General features: G+C 41.7%; 2 protein-coding genes across 15 annotated transcripts in view; both read right to left on the bottom strand.

Annotated features, from left to right (window-relative positions):
• dst (dystonin) overlaps nucleotides 1-27,772 on the bottom strand; it is a 103,821-nt gene that overhangs the window by 35,079 nt on the left and 40,970 nt on the right. For 11 of the 14 annotated variants that reach the window (XM_082556450.1, XM_082556447.1, XM_082556441.1 and 8 more), the window contains 38 exons: nucleotides 26,471-26,564; nucleotides 26,231-26,385; nucleotides 25,669-26,137; nucleotides 25,443-25,571; nucleotides 25,240-25,317; nucleotides 24,972-25,133; nucleotides 24,619-24,723; nucleotides 24,312-24,407; nucleotides 24,102-24,227; nucleotides 23,862-24,014; nucleotides 23,615-23,769; nucleotides 23,380-23,506; nucleotides 23,028-23,211; nucleotides 22,265-22,422; nucleotides 21,996-22,174; nucleotides 21,759-21,897; nucleotides 21,480-21,673; nucleotides 21,204-21,366; nucleotides 21,043-21,126; nucleotides 20,719-20,826; nucleotides 20,529-20,627; nucleotides 14,206-14,352; nucleotides 12,942-13,030; nucleotides 12,748-12,856; nucleotides 6,708-12,170; nucleotides 6,458-6,604; nucleotides 6,126-6,341; nucleotides 5,904-6,047; nucleotides 5,577-5,813; nucleotides 4,728-4,880; nucleotides 4,406-4,639; nucleotides 4,011-4,295; nucleotides 3,186-3,734; nucleotides 2,593-2,769; nucleotides 1,630-1,753; nucleotides 751-959; nucleotides 307-624; nucleotides 57-223 (listed from right to left, as the gene is read on the bottom strand). In XM_082556450.1, the coding sequence (XP_082412576.1) occupies nucleotides 57-223; nucleotides 307-624; nucleotides 751-959; nucleotides 1,630-1,753; nucleotides 2,593-2,769; nucleotides 3,186-3,734; nucleotides 4,011-4,295; nucleotides 4,406-4,639; nucleotides 4,728-4,880; nucleotides 5,577-5,813; nucleotides 5,904-6,047; nucleotides 6,126-6,341; nucleotides 6,458-6,604; nucleotides 6,708-12,170; nucleotides 12,748-12,856; nucleotides 12,942-13,030; nucleotides 14,206-14,352; nucleotides 20,529-20,627; nucleotides 20,719-20,826; nucleotides 21,043-21,126; nucleotides 21,204-21,366; nucleotides 21,480-21,673; nucleotides 21,759-21,897; nucleotides 21,996-22,174; nucleotides 22,265-22,422; nucleotides 23,028-23,211; nucleotides 23,380-23,506; nucleotides 23,615-23,769; nucleotides 23,862-24,014; nucleotides 24,102-24,227; nucleotides 24,312-24,407; nucleotides 24,619-24,723; nucleotides 24,972-25,133; nucleotides 25,240-25,317; nucleotides 25,443-25,571; nucleotides 25,669-26,137; nucleotides 26,231-26,385; nucleotides 26,471-26,564 (11,925 nt within the window). Of the gene's footprint in view, nucleotides 1-56; nucleotides 224-306; nucleotides 625-750; nucleotides 960-1,629; nucleotides 1,754-2,592; nucleotides 2,770-3,185; nucleotides 3,735-4,010; nucleotides 4,296-4,405; nucleotides 4,640-4,727; nucleotides 4,881-5,576; nucleotides 5,814-5,903; nucleotides 6,048-6,125; nucleotides 6,342-6,457; nucleotides 6,605-6,707; nucleotides 12,171-12,747; nucleotides 12,857-12,941; nucleotides 13,031-14,205; nucleotides 14,353-20,528; nucleotides 20,628-20,718; nucleotides 20,827-21,042; nucleotides 21,127-21,203; nucleotides 21,367-21,479; nucleotides 21,674-21,758; nucleotides 21,898-21,995; nucleotides 22,175-22,264; nucleotides 22,423-23,027; nucleotides 23,212-23,379; nucleotides 23,507-23,614; nucleotides 23,770-23,861; nucleotides 24,015-24,101; nucleotides 24,228-24,311; nucleotides 24,408-24,618; nucleotides 24,724-24,971; nucleotides 25,134-25,239; nucleotides 25,318-25,442; nucleotides 25,572-25,668; nucleotides 26,138-26,230; nucleotides 26,386-26,470; nucleotides 26,565-26,677; nucleotides 26,911-27,772 lie in introns of those variants that run through there. The other 3 variants (XM_082556445.1, XM_082556446.1, XM_082556444.1) reach the window with 2 other exon arrangements.
• Nucleotides 14,291-20,522, bottom strand: LOC309719989 (uncharacterized protein). The gene is made up of 2 exons (XM_082556456.1): nucleotides 16,886-20,522; nucleotides 14,291-16,715 (listed from the first exon to the last, which is right to left on the bottom strand). The coding sequence occupies exons 1-2, from the start codon at nucleotides 19,823-19,825 to the stop codon at nucleotides 14,715-14,717; spliced, it is 4,941 nt and encodes a 1,646-aa protein (XP_082412582.1). The 5' UTR covers nucleotides 19,826-20,522; the 3' UTR covers nucleotides 14,291-14,714.

The raw sequence follows: 27,772 nt of genomic DNA, 5'->3' as shown, positions 1-27,772 counted from the left end.
AAAAGAACTCAAAATTAAGAGTTAAAAATAGCAAAACCCTGTTCTTCCAGACTTACTTTTCTTTGATGGTGTCTTTAAAGGTGCTGAAAACATTTGAGAGATTGTCCAGCTTGCTCTGAATTTGGGCTTTGTTTCCATCAGGGCTTATTTCAGACAGTTCCTTGGACAAAGTCTGCAGCTTCTCCAAATCACCAGCATATTCAGCCATATCAGCTTTGGTGTTCTGCAGAAAAATATCATCTGTCAGCTAATCTGTGCATGATGAAATTAGATTAGTGAGAAAATAGTCAAAATTTTTAAACGCACCTGCATTAGCTGAGACAGTTCATTGAAAGTTTTCCCTGGGCCGTCTGTTTCGTGCAGATCCTGTGAGCGCTTCAAAACAAACTGCTGGACTTTTTCGGCTACATTCTCAAACTGCTCTACCTTTTCTTTCAGCTTCTCCAGAGTAGCAATTTTTTGCCTGTGCTGATCACACGCATCAGAGAAGCGCTGGGAGAGAGAGTCCATCTTAGATTGCAGAAGCGCGGCAGCAGAGGGATCAGCCGTCTCCACAAACTTCTTCACCTTGGCTTTCATGGCTGAGATGCTGCTCTGGCGACTTGCTATGTCCTGCTCTAAAGCCTTAAACAAAAACAAAAAAAGATTGAAAACAGTAAAGTTTTATTAGATTATTAAAATAAATATGAAGCTGGTACGAAATTTTAGCATTATTAGAGCGCTGAAATGTTGACCAAAAAAACCACATACTGCTTCTTTGCTCAGGATGCCTCCAAGAGATGCAGAGTCCAAGGTTATTTGCCCTTTTTCTTCCACACTGGCCTCAACTCCCTCCATCCATCCCATCATCTCATCCAAGCCATCCTGAACACTCATAGAGCGAGTCAGGGTGATCTGCAGCTTCTCATTTCGATCGCTTACAGACTTGGAAAGGTTGTCGTAACGCTCCACTATGTCATCTAAAACGCACGAAAACAAATCAGGTTCTGCTTAAAACAGGATCATGTCTCGCTGTCTGGAACACACCATAAGGTAAACATTTCAAACTAAGGTAGAAACATATTTGGCTTTTATGAGTTTGTTTAGGCTATAATGTTGGCAAAGGACATCCATTAGCTTTTTGGTTGAGGTAACAGCATTTTAAGTACATGCCAAGAAACCAATAACTGGGGAAAAATGAACACAAATGATTCAAAAGCCATGAATCACACTGATAACATTTTTCTGTTGTAGTAAAGTAATGGTGAACTCTTTGTGGTATGTTGACACCAACCTAGCTTGATAAATCATGGCTTTCTTTTTTACATTAACACAGTGCTCGATTAGTATTTCACAGGGCAGTTTAAAATATGTAAAATTTTCCAAAACTACTTCCAAATTATTTAACTGTCTGCTGCCTTTCAAGTTACTTATTTAAAAGGTCTAAATCTGAACAGCAGGAATTTGGGTGTCCCTTCAGCCCTGAGTAGCTTTTCCAGACCATGGATTAGGCCCAGACTAAAAGAACAAGTAGTGCAGACTTTCATTAAAAAAGTTCATAGTCTAGGACACTAGGCTTAATGTCTGTCTGGGAAATTGAGCCATTAGATATACAGATCATGCTGTGCAGCTGACTTTTATTTTTCTCACCTACTGTCTCCTGGATCTCATCTGGATTGCTCAGCAGGTCACCTTCAGATGTTATTAAAGACTCAGCTGTTTTACGTAAAGAATCAATAGCAGTCTGGTGCCCCATCATCTGACCTTGTAAAACCTGGAGATTAATAAATAGTGACAAGAAAGGTAAAAAAAAAAAACAACAATCCTCATAAATACATGCTCTGTTTCTACAAAATCTACTCTTTTTATATAGCGTACTTGATGATAATAACCTCAGAGCGATCGTGTCTGGGTTTAATATTGGTTAGCTGAATGCACCTATGTGACTTCACAATTACTCTTAGAGAAGTGCTTAGAATTTCTGCAGTGATTTCAAGTCCAAGCCCAAAGTACTGTGTTTCTTGGTTGGCTCACAGGCAGCTCTTATCTGTGCATATTTATCCTGTAAGTCACTACCTCGCTACAGAGAAATGTTGAAACTAGCTGCAGCCAAAGCCTTGACAGAGACAGCTCTGTCAGCCCAGTTCGTTATCTTCTCGTAGGAGTATGCGCACTACAAATGACCAAAGTTAAACTATTCACATGTGGGTTTGAGTTTAAACGCAAAGCTAAAAATAACTTTGTTGCACTTAAGTCAGTGGAAACACTGTATATGGCGAGGCAAGGTCTATTGCCCTTATAACCCCTATAACTGTCACGTCTAAACAAGGCTGTTCCTTCTGTCTGTGCTTGGATTGCGCCTAACCTTTAGAGTTGACGCCGAGTTGATGAAAGCTATAATGAGGATAAATAACACAAAAAATAACATAAAAAAATGTCTAAAAGTATCTTTTCACATGAATTCTCTTTGGCCTCGATAACAAGGGATAACAATGAGATTAAAGAAAAAAATACCACAGGGTTGAAACAAATCTCGGCTTTTCAACACAACATTCTTGACTTGACTTTAAACTCTTAGGCCTAATTAGTTCAGCTTTTTGCTGCGGTTCTTGCCTTGGTGTCCTCCAGCTGTTTCTGTAGCGTTTGAGGGTCAGCTGCTATGGCCTCTGATTGCTGCTTTCTCGCCTCCTCCTCTGAGCTGTTGAGCCACTTCAAAAGACCGGTGCTTGAGTCGTCATACTTTTTGTACTTGTCAACCACGTCTTTGAGGTTGTTGCCAAGCAGATTGCACTGTGACAAAAGAAAAATAGATTCACTTTGGTTGTTTAAATAAAAGAATAATAGCAAAAATAACTGACCATAAGATCTCGATCTCAAAAAGCCATTTTCAGAGTAAAGTTAACTAAAAGAGGTGCTGCAGTTTTACTTATATTATAAAATAATATTTTCAAATCTAATTTCAATCAATGTTTTCTGTTATTTATTCCACTGTAATTCCAACTAGGACAGCTCTAAACTTTCTGTGCAGCAAATCAGCTTCATGTTAAACTACATCAACTTTAACCTTAACCTTATATACATTTAAATAAAAATTAATTTGCCATTTAAAACTTTTTTTGGTGTTTATTTTTTATTAGGACAGATGCTGCCACACAGTGGGAAAAATAAGCCATTACGCCCATTCTGATCAGCTGCATACTAAATACCTGTGAGTGTAGTGTTTTATATCGACTGGCTGCTGAATCTAGTTTATCCTTGACAGCAGAACAGGTCCCTGAAGTATCCACATGCAGCAGCGGATTCTTAGCTGCCGGGTCAGCTGATCCAAATGCCTTAGCCACGTCCAGCACTTTCTGTCCTGAAATAGTGATGAAGCGAAGGTCCCCTTTGTGGGAAATCACATCCTCCGAGAAGCTTTTCTGTCGCTGAAGGTTATCACTGAGGATATTAAGGGAGCTTGCAGGTGCTCCCAGTTCCAAAATCTCTTCTTCAGCCTGGTTTAACCAGTTTTCAAACTCCTCACAGTCGTCCTGGAACTTCTTCAGCTCCTCCTGGACACACTGCACCTGCTTCATCTGCTGCTCAGCCTGAGTCAGGGACGTCTCATAGCGCTCCTTTAGCTCTTGGATGTTCTTCTGCAAAGCCTCCTTCTCCTGTGGAGACAGCACGTTGGCTTGCTTGTCAAGCATAGCCTGAGCTGACTGGGTGGCCATGATCAGATCCTGCTGCTGGGACAGAATCTCCTGGTGATGGGCCTATGGTCACAATTATAGAAAAACATGTTATTAGTATGCCATAAGATATTTTAGACATTTTTGAGACCTTAAGTGTAGTCTTATCTATTTTTTAATGTTTTGAAAACACTCAGAGGCATTTCTTGTCTCCACCATCTCTTTAATACACGTTATATTTCAGTTATTAAGACAGCTTCATGTTTTCAGTCTAGTAATCTTAATATTGTGAGCTGTTAGGAAAAATGGTATGAATCACTATTGAAAATAAATAAATAAACTCCAACAAACTAACTATACCTTGAGCCCTTGGTACTGCTTATCAAGATTCGGGGATTCATTGTCCTCGCCACTGGTCTCTCTGCCAAAATCCTTTTCAGTGGCCTGCAAAGCGTTTCCGTTGGCATTATCATCGTCTGTTATCAGTCCCTTAGCTGAAGGTTCCTCTGGCAGGTTTCCATTTTCCTGACTTACATGGTCTGTTTGATCCAGGCTGCTCTTGTTTTTATTTCCTACATTGGAAATCCAGTCCAGAAGACCTTCAATTTTGCTCTTACTCTCCTCAAGCTGTTCGACAGCTGCTGCCTGTGCCGACAGACCACACATTAACAATGCTGATTTCACTCTAACATACAATTCAAATTCTCAGGAAACAGAGAGTTTTTACAGAAAGCACACATGGAAGGAAGCCAAACCTTTTCGCTCTCCTGCTGTATGGCTGTCGTGACAGCTTTCTCCAAATCTTTTCTGGAGTCCTCGGCTCGCTGGTTGATGACCTTGGCTTTGCTTTTAGCCTCTTCCAGCTTGCTTTCAATAGCGGTGATTTGATCTGGTGTCATCTTGCTTCGGTTTTCCACGAGAAATGTATTAGTACTGCTGATCACATCATTTAAGGCACTGGCGTTTGTCAACACGTCTTTTTGGAGAGCCTTGTGAAGAAACAGAACGTTTTTTTAACTGATGAATGAAGCATAATATATTTTTTTGTAGGGCAAACCAAGTGAAGTTATGACAAACCTGATGCTCCTGCTGGTACTGCTGCAGGTCTGTAATGCTCTCAGCATTTTCAGCCTGTTGCTTATGGCCAATCAGGCGGTTCTCAGTCAGCGTGAGATTATCACACACGTCCGCCAACTTGTCTGTAAACTCCTTCTGTTTCTCCAATAAAGACTGACATTAGAAAAAAAAAGGTCAAACTTTATATCTTTAAATTTCGTGTTGCGCAAATCTATTCTCACTAAAACATTCATGTAGACACAAACATCAAAGGTGTAAAATAGTTTTCACATAATGAAAATGAAAGGAAGGAAAGGAAGGGAGCAAGAATTCGAGCACACAGAGGTAACGTGCAAAGTTTGCTTCAGAATAAACTCTCCTAAATCAAACCACTGTAAATATCGAGTTTGCTGTAAACATGCTGTTTGCCAATTTGTTGCCATGGTGCTAAAAAGCACAGGAGGACATCATATTGTGTGTTAGTCTGTTTGTTTTTCAGGACATTTTCCAACAGAGATAGCACATTTTGTCCAGTTAAATGTTCGCCGGAGTCTCAAAGCCTGTAGAATGAAAACAAGCACAGAAGTTAGTCTGCAGCAGGGATCGAGCACTCAAGCATGCAATGCTGTTATTTCTCTGAGCACTTACAACCTCAAACTCTGGAAAAGAAACAACAAACTCAGACCAGAATACACTGAAACATGCAGAATGTCTAAAATAAAAATAAAAACCCACTCAGATTTACAGCTTAAATTCAAGTAAAACAACTGAAAATGTCAATCTAAACTGCAACAAAAACAGAGCTACACTTTTTCTTTCCAGGAAAAATCTCAGTGAAATGATATATTTATAACATATACACAGGCAGACCTCTGCCAGGTTTTCTCTCTCTCTGGCATCAAGCAGGACATCTAAGGCACTCTTCTGTGTTACAAGCCTTTCTATCTGGTCTCTGAATGCTCGCTGAGTGGTGCTGAGGAACTTGAGGAGGTAGCTACTCTTAGCCGGACTCAGGAACTGAGTGTGCTCTGAAATAAAGCACTGGATATCAAACGTGACATCCTCTAACTTGAGCCTGGCTTCTTTTTGCAGATGGTCCTCCATGTCCTGGGAAAATAAAACATGGAAGGATGTTGAGGGTTTTTCTCCTCTTGTTTACTCAAGCTGTGCAATGCTTTAAACTGCAATTTAAGGTACCTTATTCTGCTGGCTCAGATGTTTCAGAGTGTCCACATCACATGTGTTCAAATCCACACCCAACATCTCAGAGTTATTTTGAATGAGCCCCGCCAGCGAATTGAGATCACTGAGATGCTGCTGATATGTTGATTCCAAGTGTACCTAAAATCATATATAAAGGGGTTAGTGGCTGATGCTACTGCTATATTATTGTATTTTAATTACTGTGTTAAGACTGACCTTCCCTGTTTCCATCGCTTGAATCAGAGAGCTGCTTCTTTCTGCACACATCTGAGACACAGCAGTAAAATCTGGCTCTAACTCCAGATATATCGAGGCCAAGTCGTGGTGGATCTGCTGGGGAACGTCTTCATCAGCAGAGTTTATGAGTTGTTTGGCTTTCTCCATATCGACTGTCAGAACATCAGCCAGACTAGAAAGCTGAGACTGCAGAGACTAGATAGAAAAAAAAAGAATTTGATCAGGAACTGAAACACTTCTTGACATTTGAAATATGTTAAAAATCGATCATTTATTCAAAAACAAATGGGCTTCAGCTGGTCATTTCTAACCTGACATTCGTCTATTTGGTTCTGCAGTTCTTCCATGTTGTTGTCTGTGGGTATTGGGGTTGAGAGGTCTTTTCTGGCATCTTCTAAAACATCAGAGTGATCCTGCAGTCTCCCAACACACTCCAAATAATCGTGGATGGAGAACAGCTGTGGGTAAAGAAAAAAAAATGAATTCACAAAAGGAACAGATGTTACTAATGTCCAAAACTAAGAAATGATGAGCTTAGCATTCAGCCAAAATAAACCGCACCTTATATTTGACCTCCTCAACTTTGCAGCCATATGAGCTGGCAGAGGCCTCAACAGATGGTTGGTGAGTCTTTGGAGCACCGTCATCCTCTCCCGACTCCTCATCCTCTCCCTCTGAACTTTCCTCTTTGATGCTCTCCAGTGTGTGCCACTGTTCCTGCTGTGATTCACACCCCAGAGCGCTGCTGAGGGTATCCATCACTTCCTTAAGCACTGAAAGGTCTTGGCTTGTGGAAACAGTCTTAAAAACCTGCAGCAGCTGCAGCTGGATATTTGGAGCATCAGACTGCTCTGTCTCTTGACTTCCTCTTTCATCCTGGCTTATCAGTTTTGCTTTCCTCATGTCCTCGCTGTCTAAACTGAGAGAATTTTGCTTCAGTAAATTCATGAGGTGATCTGGGTGACTGCTGTCTGTGAATCCTTGAGATGTGCTACTCTCGTGGAAACTGTTTTTATGTAAAGATTGTGCATTATTCTTATCTATAGAAAGGGCATCTTGAGAATCTTGAGCTTGTGCCCTTTCCAAACCACTGCTCTTATCACTGTGTGTAATATCTTCCCCCTGGTCATCTGCATATGTCTTTCCAGGATTAGAAAACACTAATGGGCCTGAAGAGGAAACAACAGGTATTATACTGCTCTCAGACAGGAAATCCGTAACTGTGTGAGTATCCACAGAAACACACACTTCTAAACGTTGATCCTCTTCTATAGGATCAGATCTCATCTCTTCTCCTATTCTACTTCCAGGCTGTCCAAAGTTGTCTGATAAGGGAAACGATGGATTTAAACAGGACACATTTCTATCACTATCAGGATCGTCTGTGTCCGTTCTTGATGCAGAGATCTGTTCAGTATCAATAGCGAAAATGCTGTTGTTTTGCCTCTCTGGGAAAAGCCTCTCAGCATCACCTGTAACACCAAGCACTGGCTCTAACAAGTCTTTAGGAGTCACCGCTAAATCTTCAACATCATTGCTGCTGTGATAAACAGTATTTGTAACAGCAGGTATCTCAGAAGAGGAGCTCTGCTCTTGTGGAGGTCTTTCACAAACAGGTGCACCCCTTTGGCAGAGAGGTACAGAAATCTGTTCAGCATCAATATTAAAAATGTCATCATTTTGCTTCTCTGGGGAAAGCCTCTCAGCATCACCTCCCCCTCCATGGGCTGACCCAAACAAATCTTTAGGAGTCAGGGCTGAATCTTCAATATCATAGTAGCTTTGGTTGATAGTACTTGTTGTTATGTCTCTATTAACAGAAGATATCTCAGAATAGGAGCTCTGATGTTGTGGAGGTTTTTCACAAACAGCTGCACTCAGGCTCCACTCTCTCTGACAGAGAGATACAGGGATTTGCTCAGCATCAACAGTGAGAATATCATTGTTTTCCCTCTCTTGGGGAAGCCCCTCAGGATCACCGGCACCTTCATGGGCCGCCCCTAACAAATCTTTAGGAGTCAGGGCTGAATCTTCAATGTCATTGTTGCTGTGATTGATGGTATTTGTTGCTGTTATGCTGCTGTAAACAGCACATAACTCAGAAGAGGAACTCTGCTGCCGGGGCCCTTCACAAACACCTGCACTCAGGCTCCGATCTCTCTGACAGAGAGATACAGGGATCTGTTCAGCATTAACAGTGGGAATGTCATTGTTTTGCCTGTTTTGGGAAAGCCTCTCAGCATCACTTGTAAGGCCACAAGTAAACCCTAACAAATCTTTAGGAGTCAGGGCTGAATCTTCAATATCATAGTAGGTTTGGTTGATAGTACTTGTTGTTATGTCTCTATTAACAGAAGATATCTCAGAATAGGAGCTCTGCTGTTGTGGTCCTTCACAAACAGGTGAGCTCAGGCTCTGATCTCCCTGACAGACAGATACAGCATCAATAGAGGGAAGGTCATTGTTTTCCCTCTCTTGGAAAAGTCTCTCAGCATCACTTGCACCACCATGGGCCGACCCTAACGAATCTTTAGGAGTCAGGGCTGAATCTTCAATATCATTGTTGCTGCGCAAGATGGTATTTGTTGCTGTTATGCTGCTGTAAATAGCAGGTAACTCAGACGAGGAGCTCTGCTGTTGTGGAGGTCTTTCACAAGCAGCTGCAATCAGGCTCTGATCTCGCTGACAGAGAGCTGTGGAGATCTGTTCACCATCAATAGTGAGAATGTCATCATTTTGCTTCTCTAGGGAAGGCCTCTCAGAATCACCTGCTCCACCATCTGTAAACCCTAAGAAATCTTTAGGAGTCAGGACTGTATCTTCAGTATCATAGTTGCTGTGATTGATGGTATTTGTTGCTGTTATGCTGCTGTAAACAGCAGGTATTTCAGAAGAGGAGCTCTGCTGTTCTGGAGGTCTTTCACAAACAGCTGCAATCAGGCTCTGATCTCTCTGACAGCTGCTGGGCTCAGATTCATCATTATAATCACTTTCTGCTTGCTGACGTAATGCAATTCTGACATCTTCTGCCCTGTTTTTCACAGAGTTACAATTACCCCTGGAAACCGAGATGACTGCACCCTCAACCAAATCCCCAAGCGATGTGTAATCCACACTCGGAGCTGGCTCACTGCCCAAAGTTGACCGAACCCCACTTTCATCTTCCACTCTAGCTTCCAAAGACAAAGCACTGGAAAATGAAACTGACGTGCCGGTTTCACTCTGAATGAATGTCTGTTTTCTTACACTGGTATCATATCCATCACCGAAAACATCATCATCACTGGGTATGCTGTCAGATTTACCGGAGTGATAAGCAAAAGTGGCAGACTGAGTCTGGCTTTTGGAATCAGTATTGATGCCAGAGATTCTTCCTGTCAGCTCGCTATCCATTAAGGTGTGTGACTCACTGTCCTCAGCCCCTAAAGGCAATTTTCCTATATGATTGATACGCTCTGCTGTAACCTGATTCCAATAAGAGGGTGAGATCATCTGAGGCATGTTACCACTTTCTGATGGAAGGGAAAGATGTACTTTATTAGTCATTGTTTCTACACTCCCCACTGCCTTACACGCCAACTCTCGATTTCTATTTTCACTCTCTCCTTCTTTGTTATTAGCCTCTTCTTTGGCTAAATCAAGCACCGTGACAGCAGCATTTCTTGAAATCACCTGCTGTGTGTTTTCAGCTGCGTGAATTAAACCCAGATCTTGATCTTCAGAAAGAGAGTAAACACGGTTTTCCTCTGGGTAAAAGTTGTCTTGCGAATCTGAATCCCTGACTAATTCAAGCGGGAGTGCCTCACCAATGCTCCTGCTGCAATGAGACCTCAAAAAGCTCTGCTCTGTGTGACATCTGCTTGACAATGCCTGTTTTAATCCAGAAAATCTGTCTGTCTCAACCATCAGGATGGGATTTTTTTCATCTGACTGTGAGTCATGCAGCTCTAGTACCATCTTATCATCCACTAATCCTTTATTAAGAGCTTCCTGCAGGTTATAACAATTCCCAGAGGTGACGTCCAAAATGCCCTCTTCCTCCATTTGGGTTTTCAGAAGCGCAATAGCACTCTTCCACTCATTTCCACCCTCCACTGAGTCCTCAGAGCTTAAAAACTGAGGTTGTTCAATATGAACACTTGTTGTATCAAAGCACTTAGCCTTATAGTGTGGTGGCACCTGATGGCAAGATTTAAATGAGGACTCAGAGCCAATCATCACTGAAGGTGAGCTAATATTTCTGCTTTCCCCAGAGCAAAATGTGTGAGGGACTGACACATTTAGAGAACCTGGAATATCAAGACCTTCCCTGGCATAATCTCCGGCCTCCTTTTTCAAAGTATTTCCAGAAATTCCTTCTTCAAACTGATCTGACTTTGTCCACCATGTGTCGTTTTCAAACGCGTTTTCCACCTCTACACCTCTGGTGTTAAAATCAATGTCACTACTCACTAAAAGGTCCTTGGCATGATCGTGTTTTGAAGCTTTGTCATTTTTATTCGATTTTTCATCAAAGGTTATTCTTCCATTGCCAGAGGAAACGAAATTATGAGGCTCAAATGTGTGTTGTGTGTTTTCATCAAAGGTGATTCTCCCGCCGGTCTGGGAAACAAAGTCATAACGATCAAACACGTCCTCTGTGTTTTTTATTAACTCCTCTGATTCATCATTTATGTGTAGCGACATCTCAGAATCTGCGTCTTCAAAAGGATTTTTGGCATCAAACAAAGTCAAATCAGTCAAACCTTCATCATCGTTCGGATAAAATAGCGTGTCTTCAAGAAAAGCATGAGCCATTTTGTTTAACTGATCATCAAGTATCAAAACCCTCTGTTCTGACTTTGGATCAATGTAACTGTTCATCATTAAGTATGAGATGAATAACTGTTTTGCTTCCGTGGGAGAGGGGAGATTAACTTCTGAACCATCATGAGGCCACCCATCAACTGCCAGCTTTTTATAAGTGAGCCAAGATGAAAACTTTTCACTAAGGTGATCAACATCTGGCAGCACATCTGGGATCTCTATGGATTTCAGAACCTCTGCTGTGTGACTGTCGATCCAACCATTTTGAATAGCGGTAGTGATATCTATCACCTCTGAATTTTCTGGAATGTAAAATGCTGCTATTTTCCCTCGATTAGTAAAAAGTCTGCAGGTAAACTCACTGGAGGTGCTTTGACAATCAGATTCATGCGAGGCAGACACCGTTTGGATTTCCCCAGAGTGAGGCAACGCAAGTCCCATGAACTGTTGCTGATTTCCCAGGACGATGAGTGTGCTGCTGGAGCTCATCAAGTCACACTGAATGGCCGCATCCACCTTCAGCCCACCTCCAGCATTCTGGAAGTTACCATTTGACACCTCAGTTTCATTCTGACCTTCTAGATCCCCCTGAGCACCTAACAACCTCACCATAATCTCCTGATTACTAAAACCACCCGAAGTCACACTGTTAATATTCCCCTCTGATGTCTCTGAGCTCTCTCTGCTCAGGCCCTTGAATATCAGTTTATTAGCCTCACAAGCTTCACCCTCCTCTTCAGGCTCTAAAAAAGACAGACTTTCTGCAGTGCCAGGATTTATCATATCCTGGTGAGACTTTTTCCTCTGAAGGATGTTTACGTAGACAGAAGCAGGAATTAAACCACACTGAAATGCCTTCTCCAGGGTCATCGTGTCCCCTGTGTAGGACATCTGCACTTCATCACTGACCTGGCTGGCCTCTATTATCTTTATGATCACATCTTCACACATGGACCCTTCTCTAGCTGCTGCTATGTCAGACAGGGACACAGAGGAGACATGTGAACTCTGTATGCATTTGCTTGAATCATTCAACACTGGCAAGTGATTCAGCGTTGATGTGTAGATGCGATTTTCTTCAATAGCTTCGTCACACCCCAGATGAAATTGGGGTTCAGAGAGGTTAGAGGTTAGGAGGGCCCCTTGATGATTTACCAAACCTCTCTGATCAATCAGGCCAGTCATTCCAGTCCCAATCCTATCAAGGGGTTTGAAATCCTGCAGGAAATGAAAGCATGACAATTAATCTCACTAGCTTTGGCTTCAGCCTCAAAATTTGTTCAAATTTTACTAACTGAGGCAAGACAAAATCTATACTCACCACCACACAGACACGGGTTTGTTAAGACAGCGTTTGTGCAAGAGCAAGACTGCAACGGGGTTGCAACAGGAGGGTGATGGAGAGTACATTTAAAGCTATCATGCATCTGGAATATAAGCATTCAGCATCTTGCAAAAAGAGTGTCATTAGTCACACAGCACACTGTAAAGTTATATATCTGCTATCCTGTTGAGCTCTTAAAGAGAGCTTAAGCACACTGAAAGAAGTGAAATATCAGACCACAGCTTGGTGCAATTAGCATGTTTACAGCATACTCAGGTTTGACTGGTTTCAGCCATACTAAGTTTCTGTTCCTAAGGAGCCAGTCTAAGAGAAAGTGCGACAGAATTTGGCAAACACTGTACTAGGGAAAAGAGGATAATGGTTAGACATGCAATCGAACATCAGGGGGCACTGTTTTCCAACACATTATAGGGCACACTCCATTAATAAACATGAAGCCTATAATCCAACCTCATCTGCAGAGGGAGTCTGATCTGAACACTGCTGGGAGAGTTCATTGTAGGCCTGAGTGAGAGACTGCAGCTGCTCTTGGGCCTTCTTTCTTTCCTCTTCTGTCATTCTGTAAAGACAAAAAAATATTAAGGATGAAGCCCCTAGCTTTACCAGTCAGTCTTTTGCATGCTAGTCCAGGTAAGGAGGCTTACTTGTCACTGTGTTTGTTTAGCATCGTTTGTGTGGACCTCAGCGCTTCTGCAATTTGTTCTTTTTTAGTGACGATTTCCTCCACTGACACCTAGAACATCAAACAGCAACAACATGCATATCACCATGTTAGAGTCAATGATGCATAGTGACTTTTATGGTAGTTTTACTTTACAATTGCAACAAAAAAACAAGATAATCCTCAAAAATGCACACACACACACACACACAGACACACAAATACTTTTTACAGACTAAATTAAATTTTTCATGATTCATTATTTACATGAAGCATACTGCACACAACAACTTTGCAATAAATATTAGCAATGGAAACCTACATAACATTTTAGTGTTTCTCCTAAAGAGGACTTGACTGATTTACACAGTCTTTAATGAGGCTATAATTTTAACACTGTTATTTCTGATAGCACTGTGCACATTGTGCTTTATTCTGTTTTACATAAGGGGCATGATATCAGAAACAATAAGGGGAAGGGGAAAGTGATTTTGACATAATTTGACAAAATAAAGTCTAATTATGTTACACTGTAATTACTGAATTGTGATTTTACTTTACAGACATTTATTTAAGTTTATGAAAGTATTACTACAGAAATGCAAAGGTCCACTACTAACATCAAAAGATATATAAGAAGTCAGTGATCTCATTAGCAAATGACATGTAATGAAAATCTAAACTTCTTTAATTCACACATTTATTTTATTTTCTATTCTTTTATGTTGGGCAGATTTAATTATGGACCCCGTGATAATAAACTGCCTCTCACCACTATTTAGCCAGGATTTAATTCCTTTTGCAATATAATGAACACATCAGGGATAGTTTTATATAAATTTCATGTAACCTTAAGGTGAATAATATCAGTTTTGGGCCACATGTTAAAATATTTCAATAACCCGTGAGACTGACGTCATTTATTATTCAGTGAAGTGCATTAAATATGGGTGCTTGTGCAACATATGCATTTGTTTTTATTATGAATAAAATGAAATAAGTATTTCATATTATCTTTGTAGGTCTTTGTAAGTGCATTAATTAAATCCATGAGCTTCACAACATATATGGATAAAATGAATCAGGAAGTAAACAGTTTGTTTTATTAGAAATCAAACGCTGTGACAGCAAAGGGTGGTGGGATCATTTTGATTGGAGTGTTTTTGTCATTAAAAAAATTCATATATAAACAAAAGTTAGCAATAATAAAAAAAACAGGACACACCAGGAACATACACATTATTTACCTGCGGCTTATTAGAAGCATCTGTGTTGGCATTACTATCTTTCAGAGCATCCCCACCATTGCTCACGGTCTGTTTCACATTGGACATCCACTGCAATAGTTTGTTAACCTTATCACCATTCTCTCTCTTCTCCTCATCAACAGATCTCTAGAATTAAAATAGACGGACTTTTAACAAGATTGTTAACTTTGCTACAAAAATAAACCAAAACACAGGAAGAGAGCTGTCAAAATCCATTCATGATCAAGTTAAAATCAGCAAAAACCAAAAGAAGAAAACACAAGAAAGCTTTGGACAACCATGTACTGAAAAACTGTTTTGGTCAGAGCTGAAGAAGAATCAGCAGCACTGAAACACAAATATTTTTTACCAGTTTAGCAATGCGAGGCTTCATTGGTAATACCACAAGAGGCATCTTTGTTCATCAAAAGGTCAAAGATAACGAGAAAAGACTCACTGACTTTAAATCCACCCCACCAAAGGCTAATGCTATAATAACTGACAGGTTTTTATTTATATGCCCAAACATAATGAAATGTTGACTTTGGTCCAAAACCGTGGGATTTCGTAGCTTCCAGTAACCTTAACCCGGTGTGGCAGTCGTACACGCTTCTCTCCAGAGCCTCTTTGAATGTAATTCTTCTCTTGGTCCTTGGACAGGTGAGGCTTTTGGTGTGGAACTTCTCGTCTTTGAGTACAGTGGCGGTAACTTTATCAACGAGTCCGCTCTGAACGACTTCTTCAAGTGAGATTCTGTCGTGGGTGTCAGGTTTTATCAATCCTCCAGTCAGGAGCTGGAATTCAATACAGCGGAAACCGGCGTCTTTTGGGAGGAGATTTTCCTGAACAGCCTGGGAAACAGACAAAGTCTTTGCAGTCTTGGGATGAATGAAGCCATTAATTGCTTGGTCAAACTGCAGAAGCTGCTGACTCAGTGCTTCATCCAAAAGACCTCTTTTGAGAGCCTCGGTGAGGGTAACTCTCTCTCCACATGACGGGTCACAAATACCTCCAGTGCAGGCCTGGGCCTCTAACAGCCGCAAAGCAGTAGCTCTGTCAGTAAAGCCCTGTTGAAAACCCTGAAAAACCGAAAGCCTTTTCTTCTGAGTGACATCCCAAAGTCCAGCAATGGGGCTGTTAACATCTTCCACAACAACCATTCTTGAAAATATCATGTCTGCGATCTCAGTGATACTAAGAAGACCTCTGCGATAGCTCTCAAGCTCAGACGATTCCAGGAATCTCTGACTTAGAGCCGACTCAAGGCAAAGCTGTCGGCCACCTTTGACATCAGTAATGACGTGAAGTGGGGTTCCACTGGGGTCAGCTGTGGACTTCTCCTGCCATTCACTCTCCTGCTGTGACAGAAACAGATATGTCTTCTTGTCAATGTGTTTCCCCTTGAATGCTTCATAGGCTGACATCTCAGTGCCACAGTTGCTGTTGACAACTGACACCCTATGAGAGCTGGCAGGAGATGTGCTTGTTAGGTGCCTCTGACCAAACGGAAAGAGAAACACTCCACCACTGATGTCGTACAAGCATGCCTTCAGTATGTCAGAGTAGTATGCTTTCTGTCCAGTGTCAGGGTTGTGATAACCTTTGGGGTTACTGACTGGATCATAGAGACTCTGTAGAGTCTCCTTGTTCAAAAGACCCTGATCTACAGCAATGTGAGCTGTTACCCTGACCCCAGTTGCTGGGTTTATCAGTCCTCCAGTAGCAACCTGGACCTCGAGGATCTTTTTGGCTTTGTATCTATCGAGAATCCTTTCCTCCATGGCCTGAAACACAGACAGCTTTTTGCCTTTAAAGATGTAGCCACTAATAGCTTTCTCAGCCTCCATCAGTCTGTCTTTCAGGCTCGGATCTATAATCCCCCTCTCCAATGCCTCGGCAGCTGAATGCGTTTGTCCGGTAGCCAGATCTGTAAGGCTTCCTGTTGCAGCCTGAGCCTCGAGAAACTCAAGGGCATATGTCTTTGCTAGGAAGCCCTTCTCAGCAGCTTCCAGGAAGGATATCTTTTTCTTGCTCGACTCCACATAAATTCCAGCAATAGCAGCCGGTTTGCCGATGTACTCTTCATCCGAGGGCCTAAATTTGACAATATTTTGAATGCTTACACCCCCTTTGAGGTCTGGGAGCTTTTGGGGAGTTGAATATGTCACGCTCTGCTGTCCATTGCGGTCTGATATACTACTCTCTGATGCGCTTTGGTACATTTTTGTCTTGCTGACATTAGTTTCGTGCAGCTGTTTGTCTTTAAGTCCCAACAGAGCCATGTATCCCTGTGCTGTCACAGAGCTTTGGAAATCAGTGTTAACGTGGCTCTTGTAAGTCACACTTTGCACATCTTTCTTGAGAAAAGCGGGAGTTTGATAAGGGGAGCTATCCAACATTGAGTTTGTTGTTGAATCCTGCTGAAGGCTTTGACTGTGAATGATCTCCCTCTTATCTTGTCTGACATGTTTAATCACTTCAAGGGTGATTTTGTTCTCCGTTGTTGCCATCTGTAGATGTGACATTGGAAGAGCTATTAAGTTTTTACAGCTACAATTATTAATATCAACTAACAGAAAAAAACAACTACTGAAAGGAGCATACTGCATTTAAAAATACTGGATCTGTTAATAAATGCACTATTATGTTCCTGTAATGCAAAATTCAGCCTCGTGCGTACCTGTGAGGACTTTTTCACTGAGAGAATCTCTTCATCTCTCCTGCTTTTTGTATCTTGATTTGAGTGCACCATTTTCTGCATTATAGCGACATCTGCATTCATCAGATCAGCCTTGTTGTCTTTCACATACTGGAAACTGCACTGAGTCGCCTCTAATCCGAGTGTCGAAAGCTTCTCCTGAAGGCCTTTAACCTCTTTGACGTACAGCACTATTTGTTCCCGCAGAGATCTTGCCTCATTTTCTCTCATTGTGAGTTTCCACTCGCTGTCTTTCAACAGCTGTTGAAACTTTGTCCATTCACCCGTTTGCTCATTGCAAAGGCTTTGCATAGCACTGATTTTTGACTTGAGTTCGACTTTTTCTTCCTCGAGTTCGTCTATTTGAGATTTTGCTTTTGACAAGTCTCGCTCGAGCTTCGTTCTCTCTTGCTGCACTTTGTCCATTTTGATTTGAAGCTGTTGGTCCAGTTGTTGCTTTGAATCAGCTGTGCTCTGATGTTTTATCTGCTTCATGTCTTGCTTGAAATACTTATTCAGCATCTCTGCTAGTTCAGCGCTGTGCACTTTGGATTTCTCGCTGTCGTTTGTGAGCTCGGACTGCAGTAAAATGATTTTTCTCTCTATTTCAGTTTTCACTAGCAGCAACTGCCTGTCATAGCCCTCTCTCTGGAGTTCTAGTTTGCTCTTTAACTCCTCCAGCATTTTCTTACACTTATCCAGTTGTTCCTCCATCTGCTGGGACCTCAGCTGAAGCGCAGTGTTTTCTATTTGCTTTTGCTCGGCTTCCGATTGGGCGTGCTGAAGGTTTTCTCTCAGTTTTCTGACTTCAGATCCCAATAAGATGCTTTTCTCTAATGCCTCAGCTTTCTCCCTCTTTAAAAGTGTATTCTCATTTTGTAGGTTTGATCTGGATTTCTCAGAACTGGACATCATTTCTTTGATTGCTATTCTATTTTTCTGAAGCTCAGCCTCCAGCTGAATTAGTTTGGACTCTTTGACTTTTCTCTCTTGGGCCTCTTTCGCTAACTCGTCTTTTGTTCTTTGCAGTGAGGAGCTTAAATCTGAAAGTTTAGCGTTCAGGTTCTCGGCTTTCCTTTCTGTTTCTCTCTTCTCACTCTGAAGCGTGTAAAGTTCCTGCTTTACGTTTTCTGTCATTTTCTCCGAGGTGCTGGTTAACCCCTTAAAACTGTGCTTTTGTTTGAAAAGCTCATCTTCTAAAGCTTTGATTTTACTGAGATGCTTTTGATTCTCTGCACATTCCTTCTGCAGTTGTGCATTTTTAGCATTCAGCATCACTTTCAAATCATTGATTTCAGCTTTCTGCATGTGGACCTTTTGATTTGCCGAATTCTTGTCAGAAAGCACTGACATCAGCTCAGTTTTAAGAGAGGTTATTTCTTTCTCATAACTGGCAGTACTTGAACTGAGAACTTTGATTTTCTGCTGCAGTTCAGTCATTTTCTTTACCTCCTCACTGTAATCTTGCAGTTTAATTTGAAGCTCATGAGAGCTTTGCGATTTCTTATTCAGCTCCTCCTCGATAATTCTGACCTGTGATTTGGTGCCCTCTACTTGAGCCCTGAAGATTTTAATTTGCTGATCCTTGCTGTCAATTTCCATCATCGCCTGATCCAGTTTAGCTTTGATGTTCTTTAGATTTTCCTCCATCTCCAGATTGATCTGTTTCATCTCATCTACTCTCGCCTGCCACTGAGAAGCAGCTAATTCACTTTTTTGAAGTTCTGCTTCCAGATTTTTACACTTGCCCTGCAGCGCCTGCTCAGATTTTTTCATTAAGCTACTTTCTTCCTTTGCTGTTTGAACTTGCTGTTTCCAGCTGTCGATCTCTCTCCTTAAAGACCTGAGCTTTTGTTCTGAAAGTGACCTCTCTTTTTCCATTGACTCCATCTGGATGTGAAGACCTTGAATATTACTCTCCGATGAGACATTCATCCTCGTCAGCTCACTGCATTTAAACTTCAGCTGATCTATTACTGACTGCTTGGAAGCCAGGTCTAATTCTAAGCTGTTAATCTTGTAACTATTTTCCTGTTCAATGGAGCTTTTTTTCTGCAGCTCTCCATGGGCGATGTTCAGCTGCTCTTTAAGGCCTTCTATTTCAGTGCTGTGAAAAAACGTGTTTTGTTCCAGAGAGGACTTTGCTCTTTTGAGAGATCTGATTTCGTCTTGAAGCTCATTGATGGATTTCTTCATGTTCTGTGTTTCCTGCTGGAGTTCCTCTGATTTCTGTCTCGTGCTAATCCTCTCAGCTTCCAAGTCCATCTGAAGTTTCTTCAGTCTGTTATTGCTGTCATCCAACAGCTTTTTATAACTCTGTGCTTTTTCTTCAGCCATGTCTGCTTTTCTCTGGACCAGGACCAGCTCCTCTAATTTCTGCTGCAGAACATCCACCATCGTGCTGTCATTTTCTCTGAATGCAGATGATCTCAGCTCACAGTCTCCTGCTGACTGGCTGTCAAAGGCCAAAGGCTGCTGAGCCACACTTTTAGCATGGATTTGGCTTTGCAGCTCATGAACTGTGGCAAAGTCTATTTCCTCCACATCTTTTTTTCTGTGAAGGCTTTGGGTATTAATATCGTGGCCATCGTTTCTATCTTTTAAGAAATCGTCTAGCTTCTTCTGAGTCAAAGACCACGTGGCCTCTGACTGCTCGATTAACATTTTTGTGTGCTTTAATTCCTGCTCAATTGCCATTTTGTCTTTAACTGCTATCACTAATTTAGCATGATACTGATTCAGATCATGCTCGAGCTGGGATTTCTGACACTTTAGATCACCAATTGTCTTCTGCTGTGTTTCTATTTCTCCTTCCAACTTTTCCAACTGTTCTTGCCTCTCAGTCAGCAAAGCCTCCTGCTCCCAGACCCGCTGCTTAAGTTGACTAATCTCTATATCCTCTGTAGCTTTTTGGAGCTCCATGCTTTCTGTCCACCTTTCATTCTCTGCTCTTTCAAAAGCTTTTCTCTTCTATAATGGGAAAAAACACAAATCATCCACTGTAGACATTGTAAATTAGCGCCATTAATAATAAAACAATCTCTCCAGGAATTTCCTTAATGAGTTTTGTTTATAAAAGAAGAGATAGTTGTACTGTAAATGCCTAAAAACTGCAAACATACCATCAATATTTTAGGTTTGATTTTATTTCAGTTATAGTTTTATATGTCAAAACTAAGCTTTAGAACTAATGCACAGATTCCTGGAGAGACATTTAAAAGAGACATATAAGATCTACTGCAGCAGAATTAGAAAAAAGCTTTCTCATCCCAGCAAGTCAATATCTCCAGGAAGGAGCTACCATCCATGCAGACATGCACTGCTCCATTTCCTTTGCTTCTTTTGTACAATGAAGCAAACTCTCTTCCCTCACGATGAGACCTCCATCTGGGATAATTGTCTTGGAGTGAGTCAAAAAGTCAAGGTAGACAAGTAGTGGAAGTGCTGTGAGCCACTAAAACAAGCTGATAAAAAAGAGAAGACCACCCAGGAAGCATGCCCATGTGCGACAATACAGCTACATTGGCATCAGGAAACAAATGGTGAACAAATTGAAATTGAAAAAGTGCCACACGAATCCCTGTTACCACAGAAAGTTTTATGTGTTAAAGCAAGAATAACTCACCTCCTCGTCCTCAGTTCTCTTCAGCGTTTCGCTGGCAAACTTCACATACTGAGTCATCAGAGTCACCAGAGCAGTGTAGCGCGTTCGGAGATCCATAAACTATAAACACAACCAAGTATATTACTGAGCAGGCACTGTTGTTCATACAGAACTCATTTCTTCTGCTGACAAAGCCAAAATAAAGTTTCACCTCCTGCTGAATGGCATCAGAAGAACTCTGCATCCTCCGTTTCTTGAGAGGAGATTTGTGCTGGGAGTCGACCATCGCTCTGAACGTCATCAGCTGAAGTTCATAATCCTAAAAAAGAATTTCACATGAATTGATGGTGAACTAGTTTTTGTTAGATTATTATTGCTCAGTCTCCTTTCACCAAATGTCAACAAAATGTGACTAACTGCTGCACTATTCAGAAAAAATATTCTGCAAAAGCCTGCAGACCTGATGCGTTACTGTTTAGATAACAGAACTGTAAAGTGGGGGTTAAACTAAATTAAAGACAACAAATGGCTTCACCTTAACAGCAGATGAGTACTGCTCTGAGTACTTTTGACATTCGTCGATACTGCTCTGTTTCTTCTCAATTTCAGCAACAAGGATCTGAAAAACACACATTTTAATACATTGTGTATCTATATAAATGTTTTTTGCTGTGAATAACTTCTGTGTTGTCCTACTTTTTGTTTGTTTAACAGCTCAGCCAGTGCCTTGCTATCCTCAGGCTTGTGTTCTTGGGCCTTCAGCTGTGCTGCCTCCATGTCTCTAACCCATTCATCAAGGCTACTATAGGAGTCTCTGTAGTGCTTCAAAGATTTGCTGATACCATCCAGGTCGCGGAGCCTGAAAATTGGTTGGATAAGCTTTTAGTGATCAATACATACACTGACTATTTTCTGCAAAAACAGCTGGTGTGCTTGATTTAATTCAGAATGAATAAATGAAAAAAGCCAAACCTGCTATCGATCTGCGAGTGGATGTTCTGCCACCTCTCGCTCAACTGATCCGCCTTTTCTTTGTGCCAGTCGAGGTCAAAGTCGCGCTCGTTGTGCGCTTTAAACATGCGGTCACTGATGAGTCGCGCCTTCTGCAGCTCATCCTCCATGTCGTGGAATGACTCCTGTCTCTCATCAATCTCTGTCCGCCAGTGCTGTGTGCAGAAGCAGGAATGGTTAACAAGTGAAGTCAAAACACTGGGTGTGTTGGTGAAATACTGTATCATGTTGGTGTAACACCTTTAGTGTGGAAATGACATTTTCAATGGATTTGACATCAGGGTTCATGGCATCTTCTTCATAGAGTTTGGACTCATAGGCCTTAACAAGCGCCTCTGCACTCTGACTGTGTTTCACCACTAAACTCACAGTTTTTAATCTGCAATAGAAGAAAAAGGTCTTTAGTTCTAATATTCTTTTGTATTACAAACATACATATAAATGAATTACCTAATTACAATGAAGGGAAACTCTTACTTGTCCATATAAATGGAAGACATGGAGTACACTTGGCTCATGCTCTGAATGAGGACTGTGAGCTCAGATGAAAGCGTTGCCACAGACGGAGAACCTGCGGCCTGTCTGAGGAACAGCTCGCACTTCTCCTTCATGGCATCCAGATCCTCCTTCAGCTTATTCAGCTCTGCCGTCTTCCTCTGCGAGAGCAGATGAGGGCGGGGGGATGATTTAAACTGACAATAACAGCGAAGTTCTCGAGTATCATAAATGAGTATTGCAATGTGTACCTCATGCTCTGTGATACGCTGCAGACTCTGCTCCAGGTCATCTCTTTCCAGGGGTGAGCGTATTTGCCTGATCAGGTGTTCTTCATGGGCCTCCAGATGCATACGGAAGTTGCGTATTTCCGAGATGTAATGATTGTACACCGACTCCTCGTGTTCCTCTGTGTAACAGAAAACGATCAAAGTCTATTAAAAATACTGACATCTTGGTTGCATTTTTCTTTTTGAGAGTAATAAATATAAAGCTTTGCGTTATTTTGAAAATCATCCAAAGGAAAATAATTTAAACCCAAAAATACTGCAGTTTAAACTGACTGCCTCTAGGTGGCACCCTTATTATGCTATAAGGTCAAGTAAGGTCTGATGCAATGGAGCTCAATCCACTGAACTTTGTATTCTGCTGAGGTGGAGTCAGTCCCAAAATGAGAAAATTATGACTAGTGCATTGAGAAAAAAACAATCTTTTAAAAGGAAATGCAAATATTTTATACTGTATATGTGAATACTGCCCACGTGCATATGTATCAACACAGCGGAACAAATATTCTTCAAATTTTCCCAAAATTAAAATTCATGACTACACATAACACTTTAACGGCATATCAGTGCAGTATTTACATTCACAGCAAAATCAGAGTAATTCCAATAGGTATTAACTTAAGGCTTAAAAGGCTTAACAGCCATGTGTTTCCCTTTGCTGTGTTTTGTTCAATGTACACAAGCTGCTTGTTGTTACGCAGAAGGGGAAGGGAGATTTGAGCCTTGCCTCTCTCTGCGGATCTGAGCAGTTCCTGGTAATACTCCTTACACGCCGCCACGTCTCTCTCGAGCTGCGCGCAGTCCGCCATAGTGAATACCTTTGACTCCTCGCTGTCTTCCAGGAACTCATCAAAGTGGGACTGCAGGTTGCTCAAGACCTGCTGATGCTCACCTGGCAACATGGTCTTTATCTGGAGTGATGAGAGCAAAACAGTCAAACAAATAAAAACAAGTGTAAATAACACAAACTGGCATTTTCCTTAGAATGATCGTTATCAAACTGAAGCGTGATTATCACAAATGATCGTCAAAAGAAAAGCTCGACTGACTGCAGTCTGAAAAAACAAACTTCGACATACTGAAGCCACATTCCAGTTGCGGATGGCTTGAATGTCAGCCATTAGATAATGCCAAGACACCACACTCTTCATGTTGACGTGGGAGTGGTGCCACAGTGCCAGGACGTTCTGATATAACTGCTCAGTTCTGCAGAAGCAAAGGTTATATTATTAATATTATTTGCTGCGTCAATGAAATTTGTGAAAAAGATTACTATAGGGGAACTGTAGGAAACTTAGCATCCTACCAACTCACCTTGAAGCCATATCAACGGCCTCTTTGTTGGGTGGAGGGACAGTGAAGCAAACAGAGGGAACCATCGCCTCATTACCTGCTGGGTTGATGACTTTCCACTTAGCCCGGTGAGAGTTACTGGCCAGTACGCACTCATCCTCTTTATAAATGGTAATCTGAAAGAGTTGACAAACCGTAACTGATTTACTATAAATGTTTTATATAAACCGAGATTAAATGTGATGATTCACGGCACCAATAATAGTACCTCTATCTGACGATAATCACAGATCGCTTTAACAGGGATGGAGGATCTTAGTGGATTTTCAGGGTTTCTGGGCTTGAGCTGCACAATATTTTTAGCCCTGCCCACCAGCCCAGCCACAGTGCTGCGGTACTGAAGGAGCTGCTCTTTCTCGTCCTAAGGACACAGAAACCCACAAAAAAATGTGTTTTCTTCATTTCGCCTTTAAATGCACACACACTTCATATCTTTCTGTCATTTTACCATGGACTCCTGAATGAGATCCTCCAGTCTGTGTAGGCTACTTGTTCGATCACAGCTGTACTTTCTTTGAATCGAATCCTGCAAATTTTTCAGGTAATCCATGGACTCTTTGGCATCACTGAAAAACTGCACAGTGAAGGAAAGAGAGTTGAATTAGATGTGGCAAACACTTTGCTGCATTCGCTGAAACAGTCCACGGCAGCAACTCACCTCAAAATAAATGGCATTCTCCTTGAGATGTTGTTCGACACATGAGCAGAGCTGTAAAATCCAGCTCCACTGGGTCTGCATTGCAGCTTTGTATGCCTTAAAAACAAACCCCAACATTAATTTTTTCAGATTAAAAAAATACATACATATCTTGGCATCATAACTGGAAAATTACAAGTTGAATCAGGACTTTATAATCTTGTAATCGCTGTGAAAGATGAATGCAGGGTGGAGTCACTGCTGCTAGTCCAAAATTTGGATTCTTAATTGTCATATTGAGGATGCACAAAGAACACAAAGGGCTTACTTCAATAGTTAGCCTGGCTGGGTGGTTCTTGAGCATAAGGCGCTCTGCCTTGTCCTGCACAGACTTGATGGCTTCCTCCTTTTCATCCAGCTCCCTCATCAGGTCCTGTATTAAGACATTAAGCTGAGCATCACTGGCATTCTGCCACGGCATAAAACCAGTTAGTCCATCATCTAACAAAATCTCATATCCCGTCTCACTGATTTTAAGTTTAAAGCTAAACATTCAAGCCCCAGTTCCTTTTGATGCGAATGGTGCCTCATTAAATAAATGGAGCTATAACGTAAGCAAAAACTAGAAAGCCAAATCGTTGTTGATGGAAGGTTTACTAGCTTCAACAAGCAAAGACTTACAGCGTGGTAATCCCTTTTTTTGGAGATGTTAATGTTGCGATCGCTCCAGTCAAAGGCAACCTCCTCTTCCTCCTTCTCGTTCAGCCAGATGAGCTCTTGAGTTGCCTGTGATACAAAGTCATGCAGGCTCTCCAGGTGGCTTTGCCGCTCCCTGGATGAGCTCTGAAAGAGACGGGCGAGTCAGACAAAAACAAGCACGTAAGCAGTTGTAGTATTTATTGGAAAGCCATTCATAAATTCGGAATATTAAGCTCGACAAATCTCTCACCAAGAGTCGTTCATACTGCTTTTCCAGTTTGTTCAGTTTGTCTGAAAAGCTGAGCTTTAAAGGCATCGTCATCTGAATCTGAGAAAAGAAAAACATGTTTATTTATTTATTTATTTATTTATTTATTTATTTATTTTTTTTGGGGGGGGGGGGGGGTTCTAACACAGCTAACAAAAATTTATGCAACTGCAAGAAATACTTACTTCACTTATTTTGGCTTCTTTAAGACTCATTTGGAATTCTTCGATCACTCTGTGTACATTTTTGTGGTTATCTAAATTCATTTTCACACTTGGCATATCAGATCCCCACTCTGAACGCTCCAGCTCCATCTTAACAACAGAAAAAAAACTCAACACAGATACTCAGCATCTCATTTTAAGTGCCTTAAAATAAACCCACACCAAGTTATAAATCAGAGATGCTCACCTGCATCTCTTCTACCCAGTTTAGAAGGTCCTGAACAAACTTCATGTTGACCTCTTCTTCTGTCAAGCTGGGGTCTGCCAGTGAGGACTTCAGTAAGGGCTTCCGGATCTGCATGTTTTTCAAATGCCTGAGGCTACCTGGGACCATGTCACCACCGCTCCCCAAGTAGCTCTGGACTGATGCAGGCTGCAGACTCGGGGTCAAGGCAGGAGTCAAGGATGGGGTGAGGCACGGCGTAAGGCTGGAGGTGAAGGTGGACCCAGGGGTACCTATTCCCCCTGGGGTGAGTGCAGGAGTAAGGGCTGGTGTCAGGTTAGTGTTAATGCTCTGGGAGAAGCCAGAGTTCAGACTCTGTGTGATGCCTGAGATCATCATTTTGGTTTGCTCTGTTGTCAGGGTGCGGCCTTTGCTGTACACAGAGGAGCATTCGGCTCTCAGGGCTAGAAGATCATCGCGGAGTTTTGACACCCTGTATAGAAGCAGATGACAATTTGAGACATATTTTTTTAATGACATGAGGAAATTTCAGTGTTTTATTTATACAGAAGGATGTACTTTGTACCTTTGGACAAGCTGATCTGCAAATGGGAATTTTCCATCCAGGAGAATCTGGATATCCACTACTTGTTGTCTGAGAATATTCTCACACTCCAACAGGTAGCCAGCGATCTCAGCTTCATTTAGGAACTGAATACCAGACTCAAGACGTTTTGCATCCTTTGAAAAGAAAAAGAAAGGACTTCCAACTCATTGCTATTTTATCACAGCTTGCTGGAGTATTAAACTGAGAGTGCATGCTTACAGACTGCAGGGCCGTTCTCGCCAGTGCAAGCTTGTCCTCGCCGTTAACACAGTCTCGCTGAACCCTGTTGGCAATCTGCTGCAACATTTCAAGCCTAAAAAAACAAAGATGGAAAGTTATTTTACTTGTTTTCACTTGTTTAAAGTCAAAATGTCTAACTCCCCCCCCCAAAAAAGAAAAAATTGAGTTGTCACACAGTGCGCTCACCTGGATCCATAGGCAATGTTGTTATTGAGAAACACTGAGCTGTTAATCTGTAAAGGCTCAGAGTAGACGGTGTCACCAGAGCCGTAGCTGGTGAAACTACTGTTGCTCCCGCTTAAATAAGCCATCTTACTTTACAATGCAAAACTCCTACTGCAGACAAAATCACTGTTTTTCATCCTAACCATCCCCCGAAACAATATCGGGCTCCAAATTCGACAGCTCGATGAAAGCATTCGCAGACCTAACTGAGGGAGCTGTTTTCAACTTGCTCATATTTATAGTGTCACAGCCAGGTGAGGAGCGAGTACAAACTCCCACCCTGAAATACTATGCCGCCCTCGGGGAATAAAAATTAAACGGCAGGTTGAGACAGTCCAGCGTTGTCAGAACTGAGTCTGTTTGGAGGACAGCCAAACTGCTGTAATTGCTGTTTCTGCCAGTTTTCACCACACCCTGAAATAATGCAGTAAATATGATGTGTTTATAGACCATGGAGGAAGGAATTGATATGTAAACTTGTCTAAACGACCATCATTCATAGGGAATTTGGGAAGGTGATGTGTGAGTTTCCATAGAAATACCAGCTACACTGTAAAGCAAACAACAGATGGGGTTCAAATACTTGAAAGCCTTCGCCAAAGAAAATCGCTGCGTCGGTTCACACTTTGACATAAACTTGTGTTGATTGCATTTGCAAATTTTTGCCACACAGGAATCAAGATAATCGAGATTTGTTTTTGTGCTGCTGACTTTGCACTTCATTATTCAAGCAGAATGTAGCCCATCCTCATCATATGCGTAGCATGCACTTTGGCTGTAAACCTGAGCTGAAATATATCATGTAAACGAGATCTTAGATCAGTTGGGGGATTTCTGCTTTAATGAGGCAAATCACTCTCCGACATGCTACACTGACCATCGGTGTCTGGTTTCATTAAAGCCATTAGCAGGCTTGCAATACGACACCGAAGCACTCTCCTCACGCCACCCTCAGAAAATATTTTGCAGACTCACTTAGCATGTGTCTTCATGTTTATCCTTTTTTTTTAAAGAAAAGCAGCTCATCAGTGATGGTTTGATTTCTGCATGTGACCT

Source organism: Aulonocara stuartgranti, assembly GCF_965226115.1.
Source record: "Aulonocara stuartgranti genome assembly, chromosome: 13".
Classification (NCBI taxonomy): Eukaryota; Metazoa; Chordata; class Actinopteri; order Cichliformes; family Cichlidae; genus Aulonocara; species Aulonocara stuartgranti.
This window is presented reverse-complemented; position numbering and strand designations above follow the sequence as displayed.

What these genes read in the sequence shown, in the direction of transcription:
- LOC309719989 (XM_082556456.1), bottom strand. Translation starts at nt 19,825, where the DNA reads ATGGAGCTCCAAAAAGCTACAGAGGATATAGAGATTAGTCAACTTAAG. An exon ending in CAGTGAAAAAGTCCTCACAG is followed by an intron (nt 16,716 to 16,885) that starts GTACGCACGAGG and finishes TCACATCTACAG; the next exon opens with ATGGCAACAACGGAGAACAA.